This window comes from Triturus cristatus, chromosome 8 (genome assembly GCF_964204655.1).
Source record: "Triturus cristatus chromosome 8, aTriCri1.1, whole genome shotgun sequence".
In the NCBI taxonomy this organism is placed as follows: domain Eukaryota; kingdom Metazoa; phylum Chordata; class Amphibia; order Caudata; family Salamandridae; genus Triturus; species Triturus cristatus.
In genome coordinates this window covers 1,578,778,321-1,578,803,372 of record NC_140591.1, presented here as the reverse complement: position 1 = coordinate 1,578,803,372, position 25,052 = coordinate 1,578,778,321, and the positions used below count along the sequence as shown (strand labels likewise).

General features: G+C 43.8%; 1 protein-coding gene across 1 annotated transcript in view; it reads right to left on the bottom strand.

Annotated features, from left to right (window-relative positions):
- Nucleotides 1–866: 866 nt before the first annotated feature.
- The window catches only part of LOC146806229 (olfactory receptor 52J3-like), a 151,750-nt gene continuing 127,564 nt past the window's right edge, over nucleotides 867–25,052 (bottom strand). The window contains exon 2 of the mRNA XM_085623909.1: nucleotides 867–1,870. Coding sequence (XP_085480035.1) covers nucleotides 867–1,870 — 1,004 coding nt within the window. The remainder of the gene's footprint in view (nucleotides 1,871–25,052) is intronic.

Here is a 25,052-nt window from a genome sequence, read left to right as displayed (position 1 = left end):
GTATGTGATGACCTCCAGAAATCTTCTGAAGCAATACTCAGACTAGACATTCCTTTCCAGAGCATGTTGAGGTCTACAGACACAGTCGACCATCCTTTGTCGCCACTATAGATATTAGTAGGCGCCTCCAACACAAGATACAGAGAGGTGTAAGTATGAGAAGAAACGTTATTGTGTACACCTCAGCCACTGTCTGCACCAATTGTCACCACAGAGCTTACCTGACATAAAGCCGGTGGTACCAGGATTCTAATCTTCTAGTATCTTCTCCAGGAACAGTCAGAGGAAGAAGATACCACAGGTACAACCAAACAAGTTGTCTTTGAAAAGTATGGTTAAGCAACAGAGTCAACATCCTTGTTTCACCCACAAGTGGGCTAATTACCTATTATTTTTTATCAATAATCTCTTTGTTATAGTTTAAGCCTCTTGCTCCCATCCTCTTACCCTCCATCTCTTTCCTGAAAGGGCCTCCCACCAACTTCTAATGTTAGTTTTTCACCATATATCACCATCATTCTTGTAAACTAGCTTTTAAGAATGAATAAAGTTCAGATCCCATAGTGTGTATTCATTATGAAATAGATATTGCCTTGAGTAAATTGAACTTCTATTTCTTTATTTTACAGTTGTATTAAATAAATAGTACATTTAAAAAGTGTATATGACTAGTAGGCAATGTATGAGCTTCTTAAAAATTAGCATTCACTTCCTCTGTGTTTGCCTTTGCATAAATGAAGTTCTTCTTTTCCATCCCATAAAACACAGGCAGCAAAATGTCCCAAATATATTCACCCAATTTGTTTCCCAATATTGCAAAGTGACTGTAACAGCCCCCCTCAAACATCAGTTCCATCAAGTTCCAGTCAGGTGAATTGGAGCATGTCCTTCCCCATTTGAAATGTTTTCAGCATGCCCATTTGTATTTCCTTCATGCTCATCCCATAAATCAATGGATTGGCCACGGGCGGGAGGAGAAGGTAGCAATTTACCACAATGATGTGAACATAAAGGGGAATGCCAGCATTCAGGGATCTGTGCATGGCAAGAGAGAAGGTCAGGGGTATGTAGAAGAGTGACATGACACTGACATGGGCGGTGCAGGTGCTGAAGGCTTTGACACGGTCTGCCCTCTTGGGAAAGCGTAGCACAGTCCTGAGAATCTGGAAATAGGACAGTGCAATACAGGGAAGGTCCACACAGCCGACTGATAGGGTGATAGCCAGACCATATGCACTATTTAGAGTGATGTCATTGCAAGAAAGCTTTGCTACTGCTATGTGTTCACAAAATGAATGGGGAACATACCTTGAACAGAAGGTCAGTCTCATTGCAAGCAGCAACGATGGAATAACTACAAGTACAGGTCTGACAAGGCACACTATGGCCATCTTCACAATGGTTGAATTTGGCAAGAGTGCGGTGTATCTGAGAGGGATGCACACAGCAACAAAGCGGTCAAAAGCCATAACTGTAAGAATGCCAAATTCCACACCAGAAAATACATGTATGAGGAACATCTGGAGGAAGCAGGCACTGAAAGAGATTTCTCCAGCACTGAACAAGAGGATGGCCAGCATTTGTGGAAGGTTACAAGAGGATAACACCAAATCAGAGCACGAAAGCAAGGAAATTAATAGGTACATGGGTTTATGAAGAGTCTCAACTGTTTTAATGGCTAAGAGGAGAGTGGAGTTTCCCAGGAGAGTGACCATATACATGACCACCAATGGGGGAGCAAACCAAATCTGAAGAGCTTCTAGGCCTGGGAAGCCGAGCAGGATGAATGACGAAGGGGTGAATCCAGTGTAGTTGAAGGGTAACATGATGATCTCTGGATTAAGAGCCGTCACCAGAACACTGCACAAACCTAGATGATAGAAGAGAGCACATTAGTTTATGTTATTTCATTCAATCACATTTATAATACTCTGAAAGATGTAAAGTGGAAGAAAACAAATGTCTGAATATACAGTGAAGGCCCTGCTGAACATTTGGAGCCACTTTTGAAAGAAAGAATCAGTGATCATAAGGGATCTGATAAGGTCGGCTGTGATTCACATAACATATATTACTTTAATATTCAGTACTCCTGTGGTACCAAAGCCATGGAAATTTGTTTAAAAAAATTTATTCAAAACACCTTAGTGGGCCTTGTTGAAAGCAACCCTACCTCTCTGTTGATGGAAGGCTGACTGTCTACTATATCAATAAGTAGAGCGGACTGTGAGTCAGTGCACTGAAAATGGTTGGTTTGCCTTCTTGTCTATTTCAATTGAATACTTGTTATTCAATTGTTTTCCTCTTCTTGTGTTTGTTCTTCCTCTGGCGCATTATTGTCTTACAGTGTTTCTGATTGGGTGATTTTTAAGCTTCTACTGCCTCCATTTAGGACCAATTTCTTTTTCCTTTTATTTTTCTTTTAGAACTCCATGGGAGTGCACATACTGACCTGCTCTATGCTTCTTCCTCTCTCACATCCCCACCTCACGCCATCTCCATGTTGCCCCTCCCTCTCCAGCTTGTCCAACCCTTACCACAAAATTCCCTATCCAGATAATCTTTTTAGCTTTTTAAAAACAGTTTGATATCCCCCAGCACCTTCAGTGCTCTCCCACCCCTCCCTTTTCAGTGTTTGTTAGTCAGCCTTTCTGCTCCACAATTGCTCCCCAGAGTGCATCATTGAGTAGCTCCTTCTATTGCTCATTCCACCATTGCTCCCCCACCACACCCCATTCTCCATTATGCTACTGTTTTACTCTTTCTGCTACAATGTACCTTCTTTCACTCTCTATTATTCATTACTTTAACACTCCAAGATGGATGTCTGCCATCTTGTATTCTTAGGACACATAAAGAGGCCAACATCCTGCCAGGACTCCTATCTGTACATGCATGGTGACACCTCCTTCACACACATATAAATCATCATGCTGAGGCCAGTCATTGTTCTCTTTCTTCTTTTTTGCCGATGCTGCTAAGATTTTACAAGCTAAAGGATCAGCTAGCCATGCATCTCAATTCAGGCTGGAACAAACTTTAGCTCTTTTGGTCATATTTGGCATTTTCTGCAAAAGGGGCTCAATGCAACTAAAAATGCAAATGGTCTGGCACAGTATTTATTTATTTTATTTTTAAAGTTTGTATAGTGCGAACAAGACCCTAAATGGTATCAGAGCACTTCACATTATAGGGTAGGTACTATACAGTTGTGAGAAAATACATTTGTTACATATATGAGAGTAGCAAGGTAAAACTGGATTTCATGGTTGCACATCAATGTAGATGTCAATCAGGGCATCGGGATAGAGGGAGGTAAGTAAACAATAGGACCTAAAGTAACATAGAGCGGAAACTTGTTCATTTGTATTGTTTTCACTTCTTTTTGGGATGAAGAGGTAGATGAGATTTGGCAGACACCCGGTGGCAGAGAGTTCTATATCTTCGAAGCGATGCCCAAGATGGCTCTGTAACTCGTTCTCTTTTTGTGGAAAATCTGTGGTCTCAGTAGCAGTGAACTTGCAGTTCATGAGGATCGGCTTCCCCCCGATAACTCTAGCCAGATATATGGGGGTCTTGAGATTTAGGGCTTTATGAGTCATGCAAGCAATCTTTAGCTGTATTCTTTCTTCAGCAACAAGTTTAAGGTTTTAGTGTTGGGGATAAGTGATCATTTCTTATTGTACTGGTTATAAAACTGCCCATGGCATTAAGGGAGGCCCTTAGCGGAGCCAAATTGTATTTAGGTGGGCCACAAAGAGTGGAGCTTCTGTAATCTAGTCTTGGTAATACAAGAGCTTGGACTGCCATCTTGAAGTCGTCCTGTGGGAGGAAAGGTTTGAGTTTCCTTTTTATACTCATCTGGTATTTAGCTTCCTTTGTGGCATTGCTTATATGATTGTGCATATTCAAGTGTTTGTCTAGTGTGTTTCCAAGGGATTTAGTGGATTCAATAATGTGAGGAGAACAGTTGAAGGCTGTTAGCTGTTTAAATAAGAGGTCAATCTTAGGAGCGTGGTTAGGAGGAGTAATTCCCTTTTGGAGGCGTTGAGCCTGAGGTGGTTATTTGTGAGCCAATGTTGAGTGTTCAGCAAGGTAGAGTTGAGTGAAATGAAGTCTTCTGGTGGGGAGAGTTTCAGGTATAGTTGTGTGTCATCTGAATACATGTGACAAAGGATATTTGTAGAATTCAGTGCATTTGCAATTGGTACATGAATAGCTGAAGAGTATGGGTGAAAGGTCAGACCCCTGTGGAACCCGCATATTGACAGCGGAGGGCTGAGAGAGGGATTGATTCACCTGGACTCTTTGGGATCTGTTGTGGAGGAATGAAGTAAACTATTGCAGTACAGTCCCTGATAGACCCATCCTTTGTTCCAGAATTGAAAATAAGCTGTTGTGTTTAACAGTGTCGAAGCCTGAGCATAAGTCAAGTGGAATCAGGAGGCATGCTTAATTTTGGTCTAGTATTTTTAAGATGTCATCCATAATGTAATTGAGAGAAGATTCATTGCTGTGACCTCGACGAAAACCAAATTAATGTTGATCCAAGAGTTGGAATTCCTCAATGTGTGTGCAGAGTTGAATCTGCATGTACTTTGCTTGGAGTTTTGCCAGAGTGGGAATGTTGGAAATAGGGCAGAAGTTGTTTAGATCAGAGCTGTCTGTATTCGATTTTTTTAGAATGGTGGTTACCTGTGCTATTTTTAGGCAGTCAGGGATAGAGCCTTGCGATAGTGAACCATTAGCAATCTTTGACCATAGGGAGAGAAGGGTTGTTTTTATTTCTTTGAAGATTTGAGGTGATAGTGGGTTGCTGAAGTGATTAGATGGGTTGATCCCTAGAAGGATGTTGTAGATGTCACTCTTCGCTGAGTGGAGTGAAGGTTTGCCAAGACGCATTGTTCTTACGGACATCTCCAGGGGGACCGAACCGATCATGGCCCAGAGAGGCGAGTGGAGAAGCTATACTTGTTTTTGGAAGAAAAGCCCTCTTTGGTTGTAGGTCCAACTCGATGCTCCACGAAGAAAGCAGCTAATTCCTCGCATGTGGGAATGCTGTCACCATGAACGAGCCGGTTAGATGCATCGAGCGATTGTTGCTTAACAATTTGAAAAAGTTTTTGGGGACAGTTTTTGACTTTGTTAAATTGAGTTTTAAAGAAGTCTGTTTTTGCTTCTTTGATTTTTCTTTTGTAGGTTTTCCTAACTTATCTAAATTGTTTAGGTATTCGGTGGAAGGTATGGATCTCCAAGTTCTTTTGGATGACCTTAAAAAAGCAACGTACAGAGTTTAGGTTGTCATTGAAACAAGGTTTGGAGATTTTGGTAGAAGCATTTTCTTGTTGTAGAGGGGCAATAGCGTCAAGGATGCTCAAGATAGAGGAGTTATAGAAATCTGTGAGGTCATGTACATCTTTCATGTCAGCTTGGGGGTCAGGGCATTGTTACATCGGGTGGCTAAGACTACAGAATTATTGTTTAAGAGGTTCCTTTTCTATTGCTTTGTTTTCATGGGTTGGTCTCTCTTTGGGGTCACCTCCAGGTTGAAAAGGAAGATGATGCTGTAGTGGTCAGACCTGTCATTTGAGATAATGGATTCCAGTGTGATGAAGTTCCTTTTAGATATAATAAGGTCAAGTGTTTCACCATTGTTTGTTGTGTAGACCAGTGAAGGTTGAAGTCTCCAAGAAAGATTTGGGTCGCTAGGGGGTCATCGTTGGATGTGATGATTTACATGAGTTGTTAAATAAAGGACAGATTGTCTCCAGGGGGGTGGTAGAATGTGTGTAGTTTGCAGGTGGGTTTGTTATTGCTTAAAATGTTGATGCAGAGATATTCACTGAAGGGCAAATTGACGGTTTCTGATTGAGACATCAAGAGCGTATTTCTATGTATACAAGCTATTCCCCCACTCTGTTTAATGGTTCTGTCTAGACAAATTATTTTGTGGCTGGGCGGGACTAGTAGCTCAAGCACAAGAGTGGAAGTATGGTTTAGCCAGGTATCTGTGAGGATGAGTCCGAGGGATGTTAACATGCTTGAGGTCATCACTATTTATACCTCTAAGATTGTGGTGGATTCTCTGGAGGGGTTCACTTGAATTGGTTGGATTTTACGCCGGAAGGTCTTGTTAGTGTCTGTTGGATTGGGGTATAAGAGGAGTAGAACGCGGATATCGTCATTAGATAGATCAGCCTTTAGTCTTCTGGAGTGGGAGGAGGCATTTGGGAGGGGTAAAGTTTTTGAGTTAAGGTGAGAGGTGTGTGGGTTTCAGGCTAGATAAGTGCACGTTTTGGAGTTGACCCGGGTCCCTAGGGTACTACTGTTTTTGAGCAAGGGTAGATGCTCACTTGTGATGGATGTCAAATTTTGGATTTTGTCCGTAGGGTGGCGCAGTCAGGTAGAGATCTCATCAAGGCGTGTGGGCCAGTCAGTGTGGTTACAGTTGGTTAAGAGTTGTGGTGAGTGTTCCGGTAGGGGGGAGAGGCCTCTTGAGAGCACTGGTTTGGCAGAGGCAGCATTATTACGGTCAAGGTTAGCAAGTGAGTCAGGGAGGTCTTGTGGAGGACCAATCTTTGTGGAGAAGAGAGCCGGGGTTGGGGGGAGGGTAGGAGAGCAACTGGGCAAGGGTCAGGATGTGGGCGATAAGAGGTTGAACAAATTGGGTGGTATAGGTTCCAGGGATGGAGACTTCTTTTCATTAGTAAGGGCTGATGGTATCCTAGGATGTATCTTACAGGTAGATCCACTGGAGAGCATGGATAAGTGGGAGAGGTTACAGCGGTGAGACACACAGAATGTATCAGCATAGAGGCCGGGGGAGTATGTGATAAAGTAGGACAACCAACAATTTGAATCAACACCCGTGTTGGGGGTGAGGACTCTGGTATTGCTAGGTTAAGGGACTGGATGGGGTGGAGATCGCTTACAGTAAGGGTAGGGTTAGGAGAAGTTTGATCCACCTCGGATGTACCAGTGACATCATGGTGAGTTGAGGGTGGCTGTGGGCTCTTATTAACCACAGATTTCTTGAGTATAGGGAAGATGTTATCCATTGTAGCCAAAGTGTCATTCGAAGCTTGAATTAGGATGATACCATTAGAGTAAAGGGATATGGTAGCATTCGCATTGAAGAGGGGCGAAGGCGAGGCAGATAGTTTGAGGCATGGAATAGAAGACATTCCTCCATCTTGCACGTTATCTCAAATAGAAGATGAGGTCATTCGTTAGTTTACCCTTATTGGCGCAGAAATATATATCTGAGAAGGGTTTCAGGGTGGATTTTGAGTAGCTGATGTTTGTGCTTTTTAGCAGCATTTTTTGATAGATTAGGAGGGTATTTAATTGTGAAGGCATGGAGGCCTGAGGGATCTAGTTTTTTGTCCATTATGAGGATGGTGAGGGTGTCACTGGGAGAGAATAGGCATCCACAGGAGAGGCATACAAGAGAGGAGGGAGAGATAGGATTGGAAGATAGGCTTTCACACCTCTTTTTTGTGTGTTTTAAAAAAATATTTGTTGGAATTAAGTCTCTTACTATCTTTTTCTTATTGACTTCTCCCTTTCTTCTGAACACATCCACAATACTATCTTCCCTACCTTTATCTTAAATCATCTCTCCATCATTCACTAGTAACTTACCATTTATAGTCAATCAAAGATGACTAGCACATTAGCAGTGTTGTGTTTTGGAGGAGATTAGTCCTCTTTTGGTTTCAGTCTATCTTGTGTCTTGGAGGAGGTTAGTCCTCTTTTGGTTTCAGTCTAGCTCAGAGGGAGGGGGCACCATATTCTGTGCATGAGCCCAGACAAGTGAAAAATGGAGGTTTGGGCCTTGAGGGCCCTGGGAAACATCAGTGCTGCGTCAGTCAAAACCCAGAACTCACCTGTTATCCTAGTGAGGGCATGTAGGCTTCCCAGGGTTTCCCATTCTCCAGGCTCACAACACATTGCAGGCAGTAAGTAACATCCCCAGGGGCTATGCCCCCTTATTGTTTGGTGCCTGAGGCTGATCTGGATGAGAGGCAAGCACATCTTGGAATCGCCGGAGCTCGTCCACTCTAGATAAAAGCAGAGATCTCCTGATTCACGGACAGGTCAGTGGGGCAGGGTTGGTAGGGGGGCACAGGTGCAGCAGCCAGCCCATCCTGTGGATAGATTGGTAATGACTGACATCAAGCAGCACTGGAGGGAGAGGCAGCCTCTCACCTGCTCACTTGATCAAGCAACCCTGGGTCCAGTTGGGGCTTCACTCCAGCAGTGGCTCACCATGCAGGCAGTAGAACACGGCCTCAGGGCCTATGGCCTTGACAAAGTAAGGAGGAGTCTGGGCAGTGACAGAAAGAGATCTGGTTTTAAACTTTGGCAGCGGAGTTGCTATGCCATTGAGGGGTCATTGTTTGCTTAGATGGCTGAGAAGAATTGACAATAGCCTCACATATTAACAGAAAGGCATGTCAAATCCCTTTCTCCTAAGGGCTTGTATATAAGACCAAAGTAGGAGATTACAATACATATCATGGTGATTTGTCTTTGTCTAATTCAGTATATATAATCACATTTTCCCTATTAGTGTGTGACTACAGGGGGCCGCACTCTCCTCTCATGCCAGTTCGGGTGGCAAATTGAGGGAAACTCTGTAAGATATACCTGAAGTCCTGGCATTTACCCCGATCGTTTTTATGCAAAGGTCTTTTGCTTGTTTCCGTTGTAGGCATAAACTTGCCTGACATAATATTGATAGGTGTGCTTGCACAATATTGCTATAAATAGGCACTAAAGGTTTTGATGGTTTGCAAAAGTGAAGTTCACATGCAATAGGGGAAAGAGCCTCCACACGAACAGTGATAACATAAGAATTATGAAAACCGCGACACATCAAATGGGTAGTTATATGAGATAAAGGTAGTAAATATAGTTTATAGAGTTTTTATCACTTTTTATCACGTTCACGTACTTTTGAGATCCTACATGGACTTTCTTCATTTGTCTTTTTATTCTCTTCACTTGCAGATCCTAACAGGAGTATAAGTACGGAACCCACCATAATTATAATTTATAGGTAGAGTAATTAGATATACAATTCGTATATTAAGAGAAAGGGATTTAGCACTGGGATCCTATAGTCCTGACGAAAGCTGGGGAATAACAGATTCTGGCTGAAACATGTTGACCCTGATGCAGAACGGAGAGGTGATCGGTGCTTAAATACACTTACCTTACCACCATCCTTAGGTAGACAGATACCGAGAATAAAAACATTATGAGGACATCCCTTGGTTAGTTTTAAACTTATTATCTGCACTCATTATTATTTTCTTGGAACCTTCCCTTTTTTTGTGGGTTTGTATTGTCTTCCCCACCCTATTGCACCACCGCTAGCATTGGTCTGCCTCGAGGTGTCGCAGCAGCCCTATGATGAAGCATGCCACAATTTGTTGTGGGTGAGGGCAGTTTTTACAAAGTATTGTACTTTGCTTCACCTTATATCTTATCTGACACACTGCTATTCCTTGATCCTTACTTCTTCACATGTTATGAGGTCTACTCTGAGGAGGTCGAAGTAAGGCCATTTCCTCCTCCTCCTTTTATTTTGTGTATAGTTCATGCCTGGGACACAACAGAGTTATTGACCCCTAATTTAATATTGATTCTGATGTACACAGGCCTCTTTTAACATGAATATCACGGGTAATGTGTGTTTTTGTACTGGTGTTGTAAATATTTATGTTTAGCACATTGTAAGTATGTTTCTAAGATCGTAATTTTTCTGTGCATTTGATTATTTCTGTTCTTTTTGTCTCCTCATGCCAGTTTTTCTTTTCTGTTGTCTAAGGGATTGTTACTAAATTGTGCTGTGTTTCTTGTCATACCACATGTCTCTTATGTCATGTGTATTGTCATGTCATGTTTACTTTTGCACATATGTATATTTATGTTTTTTATATTGTCACTTTCAGCCCTGATGAAGTTCAATCTTTATTGAACAAAACGTGTTGGCTGGAGCCTATGTTATGGTATCGTTGAAATAAAGGAAATCAAATACAAAGGAATTTTGCCCCTCTATATCCTTTGGAAAAGACAGGGTAGAGCCTGGATGATTGGAAGACTGCAAGGGTAGTGCTTGGGTGAATTCAAGAGTGCAGGAGAAGTGCCTGAGTGCATGTAGGTAATGCCTGAGTGATTGAAGGACTACATGGATAATGCCTGGGTGATTGCATGAGTGCAGGGGTAGTGCCTGGGTGATTTGAAGAGTGTAAGGGAAGTGCCTGGATGATGGCAAGTGCTTGGGTGATTGCATGAGTGCAGCAGAAGTGCCCAAGTGCATGTATGAGTTCATGGGGAGTACCTGGGTGATTGCATGAGTAGTGTTTGGGTGAATGGAGGAGTGTGTCGGTAGGGCCTGGGTTATTGCATGAGTGCATAGGTAGTGCCTGGGTGATTGCATAACTGCAGGGGTAGTGGCTGGTTGATTGCATGAGTGCATATGGAGTGCCTGGGTGATTGTATGTGGATGGGTAATAGCTAGGTGATTGGAGGAGTGCATGGGTAATGCCTGGGTAATTCTATAAGTGCAAGGATAGTGCCTGGGAGATTAGAGGAGTGCAGAGGGAGTGTTTTGGTGATGATTTTATAAGTACATGGGTACTGGCTAGAGGATTGGAGAAGTGCATGGATAGTTCCTGGGTGATTGGAGGCGATCAAGGGTAGTGCATAGGTGATTATATAAGTGCATGGGTAATGCCTGGGTGATTGCATGAGTGCAGGGGTAGTACCTGGGTGATTGGAGGAGTCCAATGGTAGTGCATAGGTGATTATATAAGTGCATGGGTAATGGCTGGGTGATTGCATGAGTGCAGGGGTAATGTGTGGGTGATTGGAGGAGTGCATGGGTACTGCCTGAGTGATTGAAGGAGTGCATGTGTAATACCTGGGTGATTGCATGGGTAATGTCTGGATGATTAGAGGAGTGGATGGGTACTGCCTGAGCGACTGAAGGAGTACATGGGTGATGCCTGGGGGATTGCATGAGCGCAGAGGTAGTGTCTGGGAGATTGGAAGAGTTCATGGGTAGTGCCTGGATGATTGGAAGACTGCATGGGCAGTGCTTGGATGATTGCATGAGTGCATCAGAAGTGCGTGAGTGCATGTATGAGTCAATGGGTAGTGCCTTGGTTATTGCATGAGTGCAAGGGTAGTGTCTGGGTGTATGCATGAGTGCATACGTAGTGCATGGGTGATTTTATAAGTGTATGGATACTGGCTGGGTGATTGCAGGAGTACATGGGAAATTGCTGGGTGATTGCATGAGTGCAGGGGTAGTGCCTGTGTGATTAGAGAAGTGCATAGGTAGTGCCTTTGTGATTTTATAAATGGATGGGTGCTGGCTAGGTGATTGGAGGAGTGCATGGATAGTGCTAAGGTCATTGGAGGAGTGCAAGCGTAGTGCTTGGGTGATTGCATGAGTGCTGGGGTAGCGCCTGGGTGATTAGAGGAGTGCAAGGGTAGTTCCTGGGTGATTATATCAGTGCATGGGTAGTGGCTGGGTGATAGAAGGAGTGTATGGGTAATGTCTGGGTGATTGCATGAGTGCAGGGGTAATGTCTGGGTGATTTGAGAAGTGCATGGGTACTGCCTGAGTGACTGAAGGAGTGCATGGGTAATGTCGGGGTGATTGCATGAATGCAGGGGTAATCTCTGAGAGATTCGAAGAGCGCATAGGTAATGCCTGGGTGTATGAATGAGTGCATGGGCAGTGCAAGGGTGATTAGAGGAATGCATGGCTACTACCTGAGTGATTGCATGAGTGCACCGGCAGTGCCTGGATGATTGCAAGACTGCATGTGGAGTGCCTGGGTATTTGTACCAGTATATCGGTAGTGCCTGGGTAAATTGAATGAGTTGAGAATAGTGTCTGAGTGCATTGATGAGTGCATGGGTAGTGTTTAAAGGAATGGATGAGTGTAGTAATAGTGGCTCTAAATATTATTTCACATTATCATGCATATTACATTATTTCTTCTTACCTTTTTTACTAATGTAGATGCAAAACTCAGTGGAACTATTTTACAGTAGTTTTGTTGTAAACTGAATTTAAAATCTTTTCAAAACTTTGCCATTACCTTCTGTAAAAAAGAAGAAAAACTGTTATTGAATATAATAATATACTTTTAAGAACACAACATAATTTTACATTTACATACGATTTTCATTTTCCCTTTTTTGCTGTGCTTGGATTCTACTTAATTTCACCATAGACAGTAATTTCAATGTAGTATCATCATACAACAGCAGGGAAAAAAAAAATCAACAAGATTGTAAAAAAACAAAACAAATTAACTTCAAGCATTATTTAGAACTTGTTGAACTATGTGTTTACCTATATATAGCTTCTTAATTACATTCTTCAACTACGTTAAGTCGTTTATTTCTCTCAACTACATTTTCTAAAATGTACATTCTCATTTACAAACACAAGGAGATGATGACGGAGTGCTGAAACTTTTCAAACACTCACCCCCAGTCACAGATCTGGGCTGAATCCATCATCATTATTTAGCTCACTTTGCCACCCCAGTTCAGACACAGCTATATGCAAATCAGTCTTGACCCTGTGCCTCATGGGAACAGTCCAGCCCGAACTGCCAAGCCATGTCTTCCCTGGACTGGAAACAAGCATCCTGGGATCGGTTTCAGGCTAACAGCCCCCTTCAGCCAGGCTAGCTTGAACCCAGTGGCAAAGTGAGCAAGGGACCCACGTCTGGGCATACCCTGCCAAGTTAAGGCGAACAAATCAAACACAAGGAGATGATGGACGGAGTGCTGAAACTTTTCAAACACTCATCCCCATTCACAGATCTGGGTTGAATCCATCATCATTCTTTAGCTCACTTTGCCTCCCCAGTTCAGACACAGCTATATGCAAATCAGTCTTGACCCTGTGCCTCATCGGAACAGTCCAGCCAAAACTGCCAATCCATGTCTTCCCTGGACCGGAAACAAGCATGCTGGGACAGGTTTCAGGCTAACAGGCCTCTTCAGCCAGGCTAGCTTGAACCCAGTGGCAAAGTGAGCAAGGGACCCACATCTGGGCCTACCCTGCCAACTTATGGCAAACCTGAAGAGGACCTGGCCTGGCAGTTCGGGCTGTACTGTTCCCATTGAGCACAGGGTCAAGACTGATTTGCATATGGCTCGGTCCAAACTGGAATGGCATGGTGAGCAAACAAACAATGGATTTAGGCCCAGATCTATGTACTGGGGTGAATGTATGACATTGTTCTGCATTCTGTCCATCAATTGTTCTTTTTGCATTTGTCACCCCGAGTGCGACGGGTATGCTCAGACATGAGTCCCATGCTCTCCATGCCACTGGAATCAAGCTATCCTGGCTGAAGAGGGGTGAAACCCCAAAAATGGTCCTAGGATGCTTGTTTCCAGTTCTGGGAGGACCTGGCCTGGCTGTTCGGGCTGGACTGTTCCCATTGGGCACAGGGTCAAGACTGATTTGCATATGGCTGGGTCCAAACTGGAATAGCATGGTGAGCAAAAAAACGATGGATTTAGGCCCAGATCTCTGTACTGGGGTGAATTTATGACATTGTTCTACATTCTGTCCATCAATATTTCTTTTTACATTCTCATTTACATCTTGTTTCTAAACCCAATTTTCCAAATGCAATATGAATTAACACAAACTATAATCCATAAACTAATTGTTCACATCTTTCCAATTGGCCGAATAATGTTTCTAAATGTTTTGCATTGAAAATATTAAAAATAAACTTGTTAATTCGTGTTCACATCTTCCCATTATGCCGAATGATGTTTTCATAACTTTGGCATCAAAAATAGCAGATATAAATTTGGTATTTCGTAAGGCAATCTACATTTAAATTCCAAATGGGCATCATTTATTACACTTTAAATACACAGCATAGTGCCCAGATGTTGTAGTAGGTCTATAATGGAAAATAATAGCCACTGCTTTAAAAGCTCTTCCTGAAATTGATACTTGACTTGCCACAAATGTTTTAATTTTGTTTTCCAGTTGTCTTCCATTTGCTCTTCAACGTTGTAGCATTAAAATAACATATTTTCCAAATCTTTCTATATATAATGTTGACACCATTTCTGATTTACAATGAAAGCATTTCATATCTTGATTAGTTGTTTTTACTAATTTGTTAAAAGACACTGATGTGCAATCAGGTATCGTCAAATATTTGAATTGCACAGTGTCTATTTCAGTGGTGGAAGAAAATTAACACTCTTCACATTTATGATCCCATCTGTAACTTAGTACAAATACATTTTAAATTTCTATTCTTTCATCTTCCAATAATCCAAACATAAACATAAGAAATTCCTGACAGCCGACACGTGTTGCGGCCGAGGGATGACAAGCCAGCGCTTTCTCAAGGCAGGCTAATCGTGTTCGGAAAGTGTAGAATATAGATTCCAACAGCAATGTACGAGAGTAAGCATTGATTCTCGGGTCAAAATGCGGTCTGAGTGAGCTCAGACCGCATTTTGACCGCATTTTGACACCTCGGGCAAAACACGTGTCGGCTGTCCTTCTGTCTCTGCACATGAATTCAAATAAAAAGAAAAGAATACAGACGAGTACTCATTTTCTTAGCATATATGACGCCAAAAAACTGAATTTGGGGATTCAACTACCCCTGAAATCCATATACAGAAGAGCATGAAATCAATCACACAGCTCATTTCGTGATTTCATCAGTGTATGAAAAATACCTGAGAGAAACTATGAGTACAAGCCTAAAGCATGTTTTTTTGCATGAGTGTATCGGTAGAGCTTGAGATAATGCATGAGTGCACGCATACTAATGCTTGTACCCTTGCATGAGTGTATCAGTAGTGTTTCAGTGAATACATGAGAGCATAGATACTGGCTGAGTAAATGTTTGAATGGAATAGTAGTGTCTAGGTGATTTTATTAATATATGGTTAATGTCTAAGTGATTAAAACTGTGTATAAGTAGTGCCTCCTTGATTGCTTAACTGAATAAGAATGCCTAAGTGAATTCATGAGTCAAAGAGCGATATGAGCCTCTTTTCATCAGTGCACACCTAGTGCTTGAGTATATAGATGTAATTCTCACTATATTCCAAAAAACTAGCATGCATGTGTATGTACCTTTTCCTAGTGCCATTTTATGTAAAAGAACCATACAAATACATATATACCAGTGTTTTATAACTCAACCATCTCTATAGAAATAACACATGTAAGAAGATATGTGCAAGGTGACACATACTTGAGTCATTAGACTGCATAGTCCCTTAACCTTGACAGACGCCACTTTCCATTTTAAAGAGACACCTAAAATTATGCTGCGTATTTGAAGTATGCATTTCCATAGACTGATACGAACTAACCTAATCACTAATCCTTCTATCAACAAGTCTTAAACCTCACTTTTGGGCTGCAGCTTCACTATTCAGGAAGTACTCAGAGTGTTGGGCCGTCAAATACAAAGCTGCCACATTTTCAATATATCTGTTAAAAGTCTCACCATATTCCAGAGAGCATGCATGCATGTGTCTCTATCTTTTAAAAGACGCATCATATATGAAAGAAACATACAAATACAGTAGTGGGTAGTGCTTGAGAGAATAGATGACTAGATGGGTAGCGCCTGTGTGAATGAAGGACTGGATGAGTAGCAAGAGTACTGCCTGGGTGACTGCATGAGAGTTGCAGTACTGAATGGGTGATTTGAACAGTGCAGTGGAAATACCTTAGACAAACCATGAGTGCAAGGCTAATGCATTGTTGAAGACAAGAGTGTATGAGTAGTGCTTGAAAGAATAAAAAGGATCACGGGCACTGCCTGAGTGTTTCTATGACTGCAGTGGTAGTAACTTGATGATTGTATGACTGTATGAGAAGTACATGAGAAAAACATGAATGTAAGGGTAATGCTTGGGACATTCTATGAGTGCATCAGTAGTACCTAAGTGAGTAGATGAGAGCATGGGTAGTACCTGACTGAATCTTTCAGTGGGATAGTAGTGCCTGGATCATTGCACAAATCTATGGTTGATGTCTGACGGATTACATAACATGCATGCGTCTGTGCCTTTTCCGAGTGGCAGTATATGTAAAAGAAACATACAAATACATGTGTACCTGAGTTTTATACCTTTATCATATGTAGTCATAACACATTAGAGACTACATATTTCAGTCATAAGCCTAAAACGTCCCTTAAACTTGAAAGAGTGCACTTCCCATTTTAAAAAGACACATAAAAGTATGCGACATACTTGAAGTACACATCTCCACAGACCAATACGAGCTAAACTAAAAACGAATCCCTCTGCCAACAAGTCTTATACCTCACTTTTGGAATACAGCTTCACTATTCCGCAACTACTGAGAGTGTTGAGCCTAAGCAAATATAAAGCAGCAACCTTTTCAATCTATCTGTTAAAAGTCTCACAATATTTCAGAAAGCACGCATGCATGTGTCTGTATCTTTTAATAGTGTCATCATATGTCAAAGAAACATACAAATAGATGGGTAGTGGGTAGTGCCTGAGAGAATGCATGACTAGTTGTGTCGCAGTGAAAAGTTCAGTACAAGAGTACTGCCTGGATAATTCCAGAAAGCCAACATTAATGCTTCTACCACGTTACAATCTAGAAACTATTTCAAAACTCTTTTTAATACAATAATACAAAGTACAACAGATAGCTGTACATTTCATAACATATTTCATACATCACATTTGTATCACTAGAAACAATAAAGCAGTGCTGAATAATATATAATACACCTTACAAATTGGTTACTCACGTTTGAGGTAGTATTGCAGAATACCAAATATCAGAAACTCCTAAAAGATTTTATTTTCCACACAAGAAATATAATGCATCTCTCTCAGAAAAGCGATATCGGAAATGGCAAACTTTCCCTCTCTTTTTGCACTCAAATAAGTGTAAGTATCAAATCGCATTGCTTCCATCATTATTTCAAATTGTAAAACACATGTCTATTGGTTAGACATATTAACCCTTTCTAACTGTCTTCAAATAGTGCCCAAACTGCTTCTGTAATTTTCTGGAGTCGCGAATCCACCGCAGTAGAGCCACAAATCTACACAGGAGTTCAAAGACCTGTTTTTAATAATACTGGTATAGTTTTTCAGCAACACACTACTTCTTCACATACAACTGTCTTAGAAAATCTAAATTTACTATATTTTCACTTATATTTAAGTATCCATTTCACATTTTAAGTCCACAGTTAAGTTTCAACCCTTCTCCCATTCTACTTGATGCCAGTATTCAAAGTAACAGTTTATGCAACTGTACTGGCAGGTCGCAAGTTCACTGTAGTTTCAAGTTCAGCACACAAGCTTACTAATGCAAACAGCAGGTGCGGTTGACTTTTGCAAAATATTATGTATTACATTTTCATTCCTTCCAGACATCCCTTCAAGATGCTCACCGTGTGGATGGTAGGGCACAGCTATGCTTTCTGGTGCAAACGTTATGCTGTCCAGAGAGGTACTGACAAAAACTTAGGTTTACAAAATGTGGACATTAAATGGATTGCACAGAGAGGACTAAAGTGATATCAATTGCTGCCTTTGGTTAGAACCTTTTTGCATCTCCAACCCCCGCCCTAATGATTGTGTACTATGGTGGCAATGACCTTGGCACATTGACTGAGGTAGGGCTGGAAATGCTAATGAAGGCTACCTTTGCAAAATTGATGTTGCGTTTGCCTCAAACTTTGTATTCTCTAATATATGTCAAATACAGAAATGGAAGTGGTCAAATCAATTCTGTCCATAGTTTGAGAAAGCTAGGAAGAATGTCAATAAAGCTGTTTATGCATACCTCAGAGATCATAGAATGGGTTCCATCTATAAGAACAGTCTACTCTTTGATATGGAGGACATCTACAGAAGTGATGGAGTGCACTTCACAGATCACGGAAGCAGTCTTCCTCAACAACCTAAAGCTGTGCACCCGCACTTAAATGTAGCTACAACAAACTCATAATTAAAACAAGGGCTCTTTCTAGAGCCACCCTATAACCCATCAATCAATCTTACTTTTAAAAAACATGCATACTCTTTTTCTAAATTTTGCTTGGAGTCACAAACCCATCGCGGTTACACGGGGGAGCCACGCTGAGAGCCACGATGGAGTCGTGACACCAGGCACTCGAGAAAAAAAAAATGCCCCTCATTCTCATTCCTCAAAATCTGCCTCGGGGACCCCATCCCCTGAGGCCCAGCCATTATATATATATATAAGAAATACATTTACCACCCCTAATGCCTTTTTTTGGCCCCTGGGACCCTACCCCACCCCAATACATCCGCATCTCCCTCTAACCCAATCATCAATGTTTTGCCTGCCCATCATTTCCTTAGATATACTCCTATCTACACAACCTGTTCTTATCATAACTCTGGCACTCCTCAGTGTTCCTGGAATATCATCCTCATTAGAAACACACTAGTATCCTCCTCACTAAGCCCTCTTTACCTGAACACAGCAGCTCACCACCTCCATCCTGCTAATCATGGTACTAAAATATTGTGGACTAGATAGTGTCTGAAAACAATTAGTAAATGGTGCGAAATCTATGAAAAATTGACTAATATTTTATTTTTAATGAAATTTATGACACAATATTTATGTTAGATGATATTTTTGTCAATAATATTCTGATATACAACACCCTGCCCACATTACTACCTGTTAGAAAGTGGATTATTATGTGGCGTGAATGGCCACACACCTCAAGTACTAATGACACTATTCTTCAATCCAATCAGGAGCTTGTTAAACCCGGCTACTCACCCGTGAGGGTCTCAAGGCTCTAGGAGGGGGGTTCTGCTGATCCGTCTGGGCTTGGAGGGTCAGTAGAAGAACCAGGTTGGAAATCCTTCCTGAATTGGGTCAGGGACAGGGATTGCCTGTGGTGGAGGGGCAGGGTGTTCCAGGGCTTGGTGGCGAGGTAGGAGAAGTATCTGCCTCTGGTTCTGGTCTCGTGAATCCATGGGACGGTGGCCAGGGCAAGCTCGGCCGAGCGAAGTTGTCTGGCAGGTACGTGGAATGAGAGGTGGTGGTTCAGATATGCTGGTCCTGCATAATGGAGAGCTTTGTAGGCGTGGGTTAGGAGCTGTTCCTGAGTGACGCCGGGGTAGAATGTATTGCCGTAGTTGAGTCTGCTGGTAATGAGTACCTGGGTAACCATCTTTTTGGATTATGTGGGGATCCATATGAATGTCTTTCAAAGCAGGCAGAGCGTGTGGAAGAAAGATGAGGAGATGGCGTTGATCTTTCAATTCATTGTGGGTGAGGAGTCCAGTATGGTGCCAAGGATACATGTGTGGTCTGTGGGCGTGGTGGGTGGGTGGGGTTCCCAGTGTGGTAGGCCACCAGGCATCATCCAAGGCTGAGGTGGTGGGTCCCAGGATGAGTACTTTGGTCTTTTCTGGATTGAGCTTGAGACAGCTATCTTTCATCCAGATGCCAATGACCTGACGATGGCCGCACGGTTGGCCATGTAGACATTGAAGAGGGTGGGTCTCTGGATGGAGCCCTGGGGCACTCCACGGCTGATCTCTGTAGGTTATGAGAAGAACAGAGGTAGCCTGACTCGATGTGTTCAGTTAGTAAGGGATGAGTGGATCCAGTCCAGAGTCTTGTCGCGGATGCCAGAGTCATGGAGTCTTGTGATAAGGGAACCGTGGGAAATGGTATCACAGGCGGCAAAGAGGTCCACTTGGTCCGGTTCCGCACTGGCTCAGGAAGTAGCAAATGTCATCAGTCACGGCAAATAGTGCGGTGTTTTTGCTGCGGTTACTTCGGAAGGATTGAGAGATGTCTAGGACATGGTTCTCTTTGATGACCTCGGAGAGTTGGGCATTGATGGCCTTCTCGATGACCTTGCCTGGAAAGGGGAGGAGGGAGATGGGTCTGAAGTTCTTGAGGTCTGTCGGATCAGTGGATGGCTTCTTCAGCAGGGGGTTGATGTCGATATGTTTCCAGTTGTCGGGGAAGGTGGCAGTTTTGATGAAGCGGTTAATGGTGCGAAGAAGCTCTCTGGCGATGGAAGTGGCAGCTCTGTGGAAGATGTGATATAGGTATGAGTCTGATGGGGCTCCAGAGTGGGCGTTCTTCATGGTCTTGAGCGTGTCATCTGTGGAGTCCTGTTTGAGCAGGGTGTGTCGGGGTGCATCGAGTTTGCGTGCGGTTGTGACAGGCACTGTGGTAGGGGCCTCATGGCTGAAGCTGTCATAGATTTATCTGATCTTGTGGTGGAAGAAGGTGCTGAGTTTGCTGCAGAGTTCATGAGAGGGTGTGACATTTTTGCATTCGTTTTTGGGCCTTGGTGATGGCGAAGAACTCTTTTCTGTTGTGTGTGTTGGCATTGATTCTGTCTGTGTGGCCATTTTCTTTGTGGTTTTGAACAAGAGGTGGTGTTTGTTTACCGCGGTTGTGAAGGTTGCGTGGGTTTCTGGGGTGTTGTTGTTCCTCCATCTCTTCTAGAATTGTCTACAGGTGCCTCTGTACTTGTGGAGGGTGGGAGTGAACCAGAAGGCTTTCTTGGAGTGTTGCTTGCCTAGTGTCTTCTTGAGGGGTGCCAGAGAGTCAGCTCCATTTGTGAAGGCTGCATGCTGAGGTGTTGGCATCTGTTGATGTTGGAGGTGGGGTGGTGCTGAGGAAGACGATGCGATGTTCTTTGGTGACCTTGTTCCAGCTACGACAGGAATGCGGTGAGGGCAGTGGTGAATGGTGGGAGTGGCAAAGGTGAAGTGCACGCAGTGGTGGTCGGCCGAGAGGAGTTCGGTGGTGTGGCTGTTGGTGATATTCCCACTGGTGGCGAAGGTGGGGTCAAGTGTGTGTCCGGCTGTGTGGGTCGGAGCACTGACTAGCTGCTTGAGTACAATGTTGGCTAGGTTCTCCAAAAAGGATCCTGTGTTCTGGTCTTTGGGATTGTCAAGCTGGAAGTTAAGGTTGCTGAGTAGGATGTAGTTGGTGGATGCGAGAGCCTAGGGTGCAAAGATGTCTATGATGGAGTTGGTAAATGGCGCGCAGCAGCCGGGAGGCCTTTAGTTGAGGGTGCCACAGAGGGTAGTATTGGGGTTGGTCTGGACCTGGAAATGAAGGTGTTCCATGGTTGTCGCTGGGTCATTAGAGTGAGTGGTCAGGTGGAGTGTGTTCTTGTGGACAACGGCTATGCCTCCTCCTAGCGTGGTCCTTGAGGGTGATTTTGTAGCAATCGGGATGGCGGTGGCGATGTCCGGACAAGAGCTGGGGTTGGTCCAGGTTTCCATGAAGAAGGCGATGTCACGAGAAGCAAGGAGATCCCAGATGCCTGTGCTTTGTTTGTGTAGGGGGCGCGTGTTGAGGATGCACTTGAGCTAGTCGGGTGTGCTGTTGGTCAATTGGGCGACGAGGGGAGTGGGCATATTGGTGAGGGCAAAGATGTGGCTACAGTCCTGGAAGGATAAGGGCTCTTGGGTGTCCTTTGGTGAGGTGAGGTGGCAGGTGGTGTGGTGCCTGTGTTGAGGGTGAGGAGGGTGCTGGGATCGTATCGGAGGAAGGCCTGAGAACAACTGTCCATGGCGCTGGGCGCAGTCCGGGCGCAGATGGGTGCAGACATGGTTGTCGCTTGCGCGCCAGCTTGTAGCCGTGCAGCGTCTGCCATTTAGTAGTGTGCGGAGGGGGCTGGACAGCTGGGAGGCAGGAATCACAGGAAGAGGAAGGGTCACTAGAGGGGAGCAGGGCCACGGGGAATTGCAGCGGCAAGGGCAGTGAAGAGTGCAAAAGTGAAAAAGTGCTAAAAGCTAGAAAAAGAGCAGAAACAATTGAGACAGAAGGGCAGTCCAGCAGCGTAGCAGTGATGATCGACCACTAGACCACCAGGGATGAGGCACAGGCAGGGGTCTGTGAGTTGAGTAGTGCCTCAAACTCCTGGACAGAGGGTCAGCAGAAGCAACTGGGGAAGCGAAAGGAGCAGTCCACTGGAAAGGTCAGTGGACTGCACTTTTATTGCACAGTGGCTGCCATTAAGTATTGTGCAGGGAGGCTGGACAGCTGGGAGGCAGGAAACGTGGGGAGCAGGAAGGGTCACTGGAGGGGGGTGGTGCTGCGGGGGGATAGCAGCGGCAAGGGCGGCAAAGAGTAAAAAAAGCAAGAAGAAAGGCAGAAATAGACAGAAGCAGTAGAAAGGCAAAAGAGGCAGAGAAGAGCAGAAAAGATTGAGACAGAAGGGCAGTTCAGCAGCAGAGCAGTGGCGCTCTACCATTAGACCACCAGGGATGAGGGCTGGTCAGCACTGGTATCAAAAACTTGTGTCTAGTAGTACCACTCAGCTATCATGCTCCTTCTGGAATGTATTTGGTGTTTGACACACCCTAAGAGGCCCCAAACTGAAAGGCTGCCCATCCTTAGCATCACTGGCTTCTGGATTATATTTTAACTTGATGCCCCCAGCTGAATTATGAGAAGTGAACGAAGTGTGGTTGGCAGCTGGACTTTGTTTGGGTCCTTCTGAAAATATTCTTGACTCCAATTTTTTAATTTTTTAAACGTTCAATGGACCATGGTGTTGGAGACGTAGACCTGACAATTCTCAAGGTGAGAGAAATGAAGTCTGTTAGACCTGACATTCTTTTTGGTCTTCACCCAAACATTTTGCCTTTACCCCTCCTGTGCTCTGAATTTGTTTTGGGCTTAAGGATTCTGTGCACTTTACCACTGCTACAGTGATAAACTGATTGTGCTCTCTCCTTTAAACATGGCGAAATTGGCTTATACTCAATTGGCACATGTTAGCATACTTCTCTAGTAACGTGGTGCTACCGCTACCTAGGGTCTGTAAATCAAATGTTACTAGTAGGCCTGCAGCGCACATGGTGCCACCCACTCTAGTAGCACTTTGACAACATATCTCATGCGTGCCATTGTAGCCTGAAGAGGAATTTTGAACTCTCAATTCGACCTGGCAAGAGAGGCTTTTTGCCAGACCTTAACTTTGCTTTTTAGTACATATGTCATCCGTAAGGTAGGCCCTAAACAAACCACATGGTAGGGTGCATTGTATTTCAAATGTAGGACATGTGTTTTTTATTTGTACATGTACTGGTAGTGGAAATCCCTTAATTTGTTTCATAATACTGTAAGGCCTACCTCTCCCACAAGAAAACATAACTAGTATTTTGCCTCCCCAGATGTCTTGGACGCTTGGCAGGAGAAGGAAGGAATTTTCCACTGTCAGGTGTGGGTATATCCTAGAAGATTCTCCCAATTAAATGGATGGCACCAGGAATAAATATTATATGCCTGAAACCAACTCTACAGTTTACTTCTGGACATATGGACACTACAAAGGGGGACTGCCTTGTTCCTCAGAAGACTGCTATGCTGCTTGTAGCCTACTTTGCTCCTAAGATGACAGCCCACTGCTACAAGAGACTGCCTTGCTGCTTGAGGCCCCCTTGTTCCTCAAGGACTGCCCTGCTGCTTGACGCCTGCCCTGCGCTCATAGAAGGAAGATTGTACCTGCTCCCTTCATCCCAGGCTAGCCTGTGTGACTACAAGGGTCAGTTGGCTGACTTCCTTTTCTGAGCCACAGGGACACAACAAGCTCCTGAGGCCTTCCTGAAATTGCCCTGCTGGTCTGCTGCAAATGAACCTTCCTAAGTATTGCTGGCCCTGCTAGCCTTTGTAAGAGGTGACTTCCCAAGTCCTGGATGCTTGGCTGGCATCATAGTGTTCTGCTCTTCAGGAAAATATGAAATTCTGACATTTTGGGCTCTTTGCTACTGCAAAGGGCCTATTTGCACAGGGATTCTGTCTCTCAGGATGACCATTGTCAGAACCGCATTCAGGGGGGCATGGAGTAAGCAGGGGATAGTGGGCCCACAGTGTGGGCTCAGGCATTTTACTACTGGTATACCAGGGCCCGATCTACAGTGGATCCTGATCAACTGAGCCATGTACCCCTTCAGATGCTCAGGCTAAGCGTGATCCAAGCAGTCTATTGCTCCCTCGTATGGGTAGGTAGATACACAGTGGGGTGAGCACAGGCTCAAAATTCGACATGCGTGCAGCAGCAGCAAAAAATTATTGTCCAGACAAATATTCACTTTTATGAAAAGAGGGTAGTATAATTTTTTTACTGCTGTCAACCCAAGGGGAAAAATGGTATTCACAGCTCATGGGGTGTAAGGTTGTTGTGTTTCTTTAGGAATTTCCCTCAGGTCCCACTCTTTCCTTGTTCCTAGAAACAGTGGTTATTTTCCATTCACTATAGGCAATATCCAGTATAAGCCCCCCAAGTAATCTAAGTCTCAAGTGTCTGCTGTGACTCTGTATTAAAGTCAATAGTGTCCCAGTGCCGCAAGTTCTCTCAGGGGCAACTGGCCCTAAATCAGTCTTACCCACACCTGCAAGCTTGAAGTGATCAGAAATCCTCAGTGCACCCCTTCTCAAATGTGTTGGCACCATTTCAGCGACCGGAGGTTCTGTTCAGCTCCTTCTTGAGGGGGTAAGTTTCTTATCTGTCCTATGGTGGAGGAGGGTGATAATGTGATGAATCTGAAGTGAGTCCTTCAGCCTGGTGGCTGTGTGCTGGGTTCCCACAGTGGCCTCACTTCTATGGCTAGTGTTCTGACCAAGTTGCACATTTTGCTGCTCCCAGTGAGACCTCGCAAAGGGACCTTGACAGGGCTCCCCACAGGACCTTGCTCTCTCTAACGCTATACTCTTCCTAACAGGGCACACTGGTCTTGGCAAGCAGGCAGGTGTTGGTGATCCATGCTCCAGGGCAGGTGTTCTTAGATTATTTGGGTAGTGTCCCCTCACACAGCACAGAGACTAGCAGACCTTGTCCCCAATTATGGTTACAGGTGGAAGCCTTGAAGAGCTTCCCCTCATCATGCAGTTCATCTGGCTACTTAGCAGATGACAATTATTGAGGTCTCAAGCTCTCTTTCTTAAAGTCCTTTTACGGACACCAAATGTTATTTAAAATCTGAGGGCC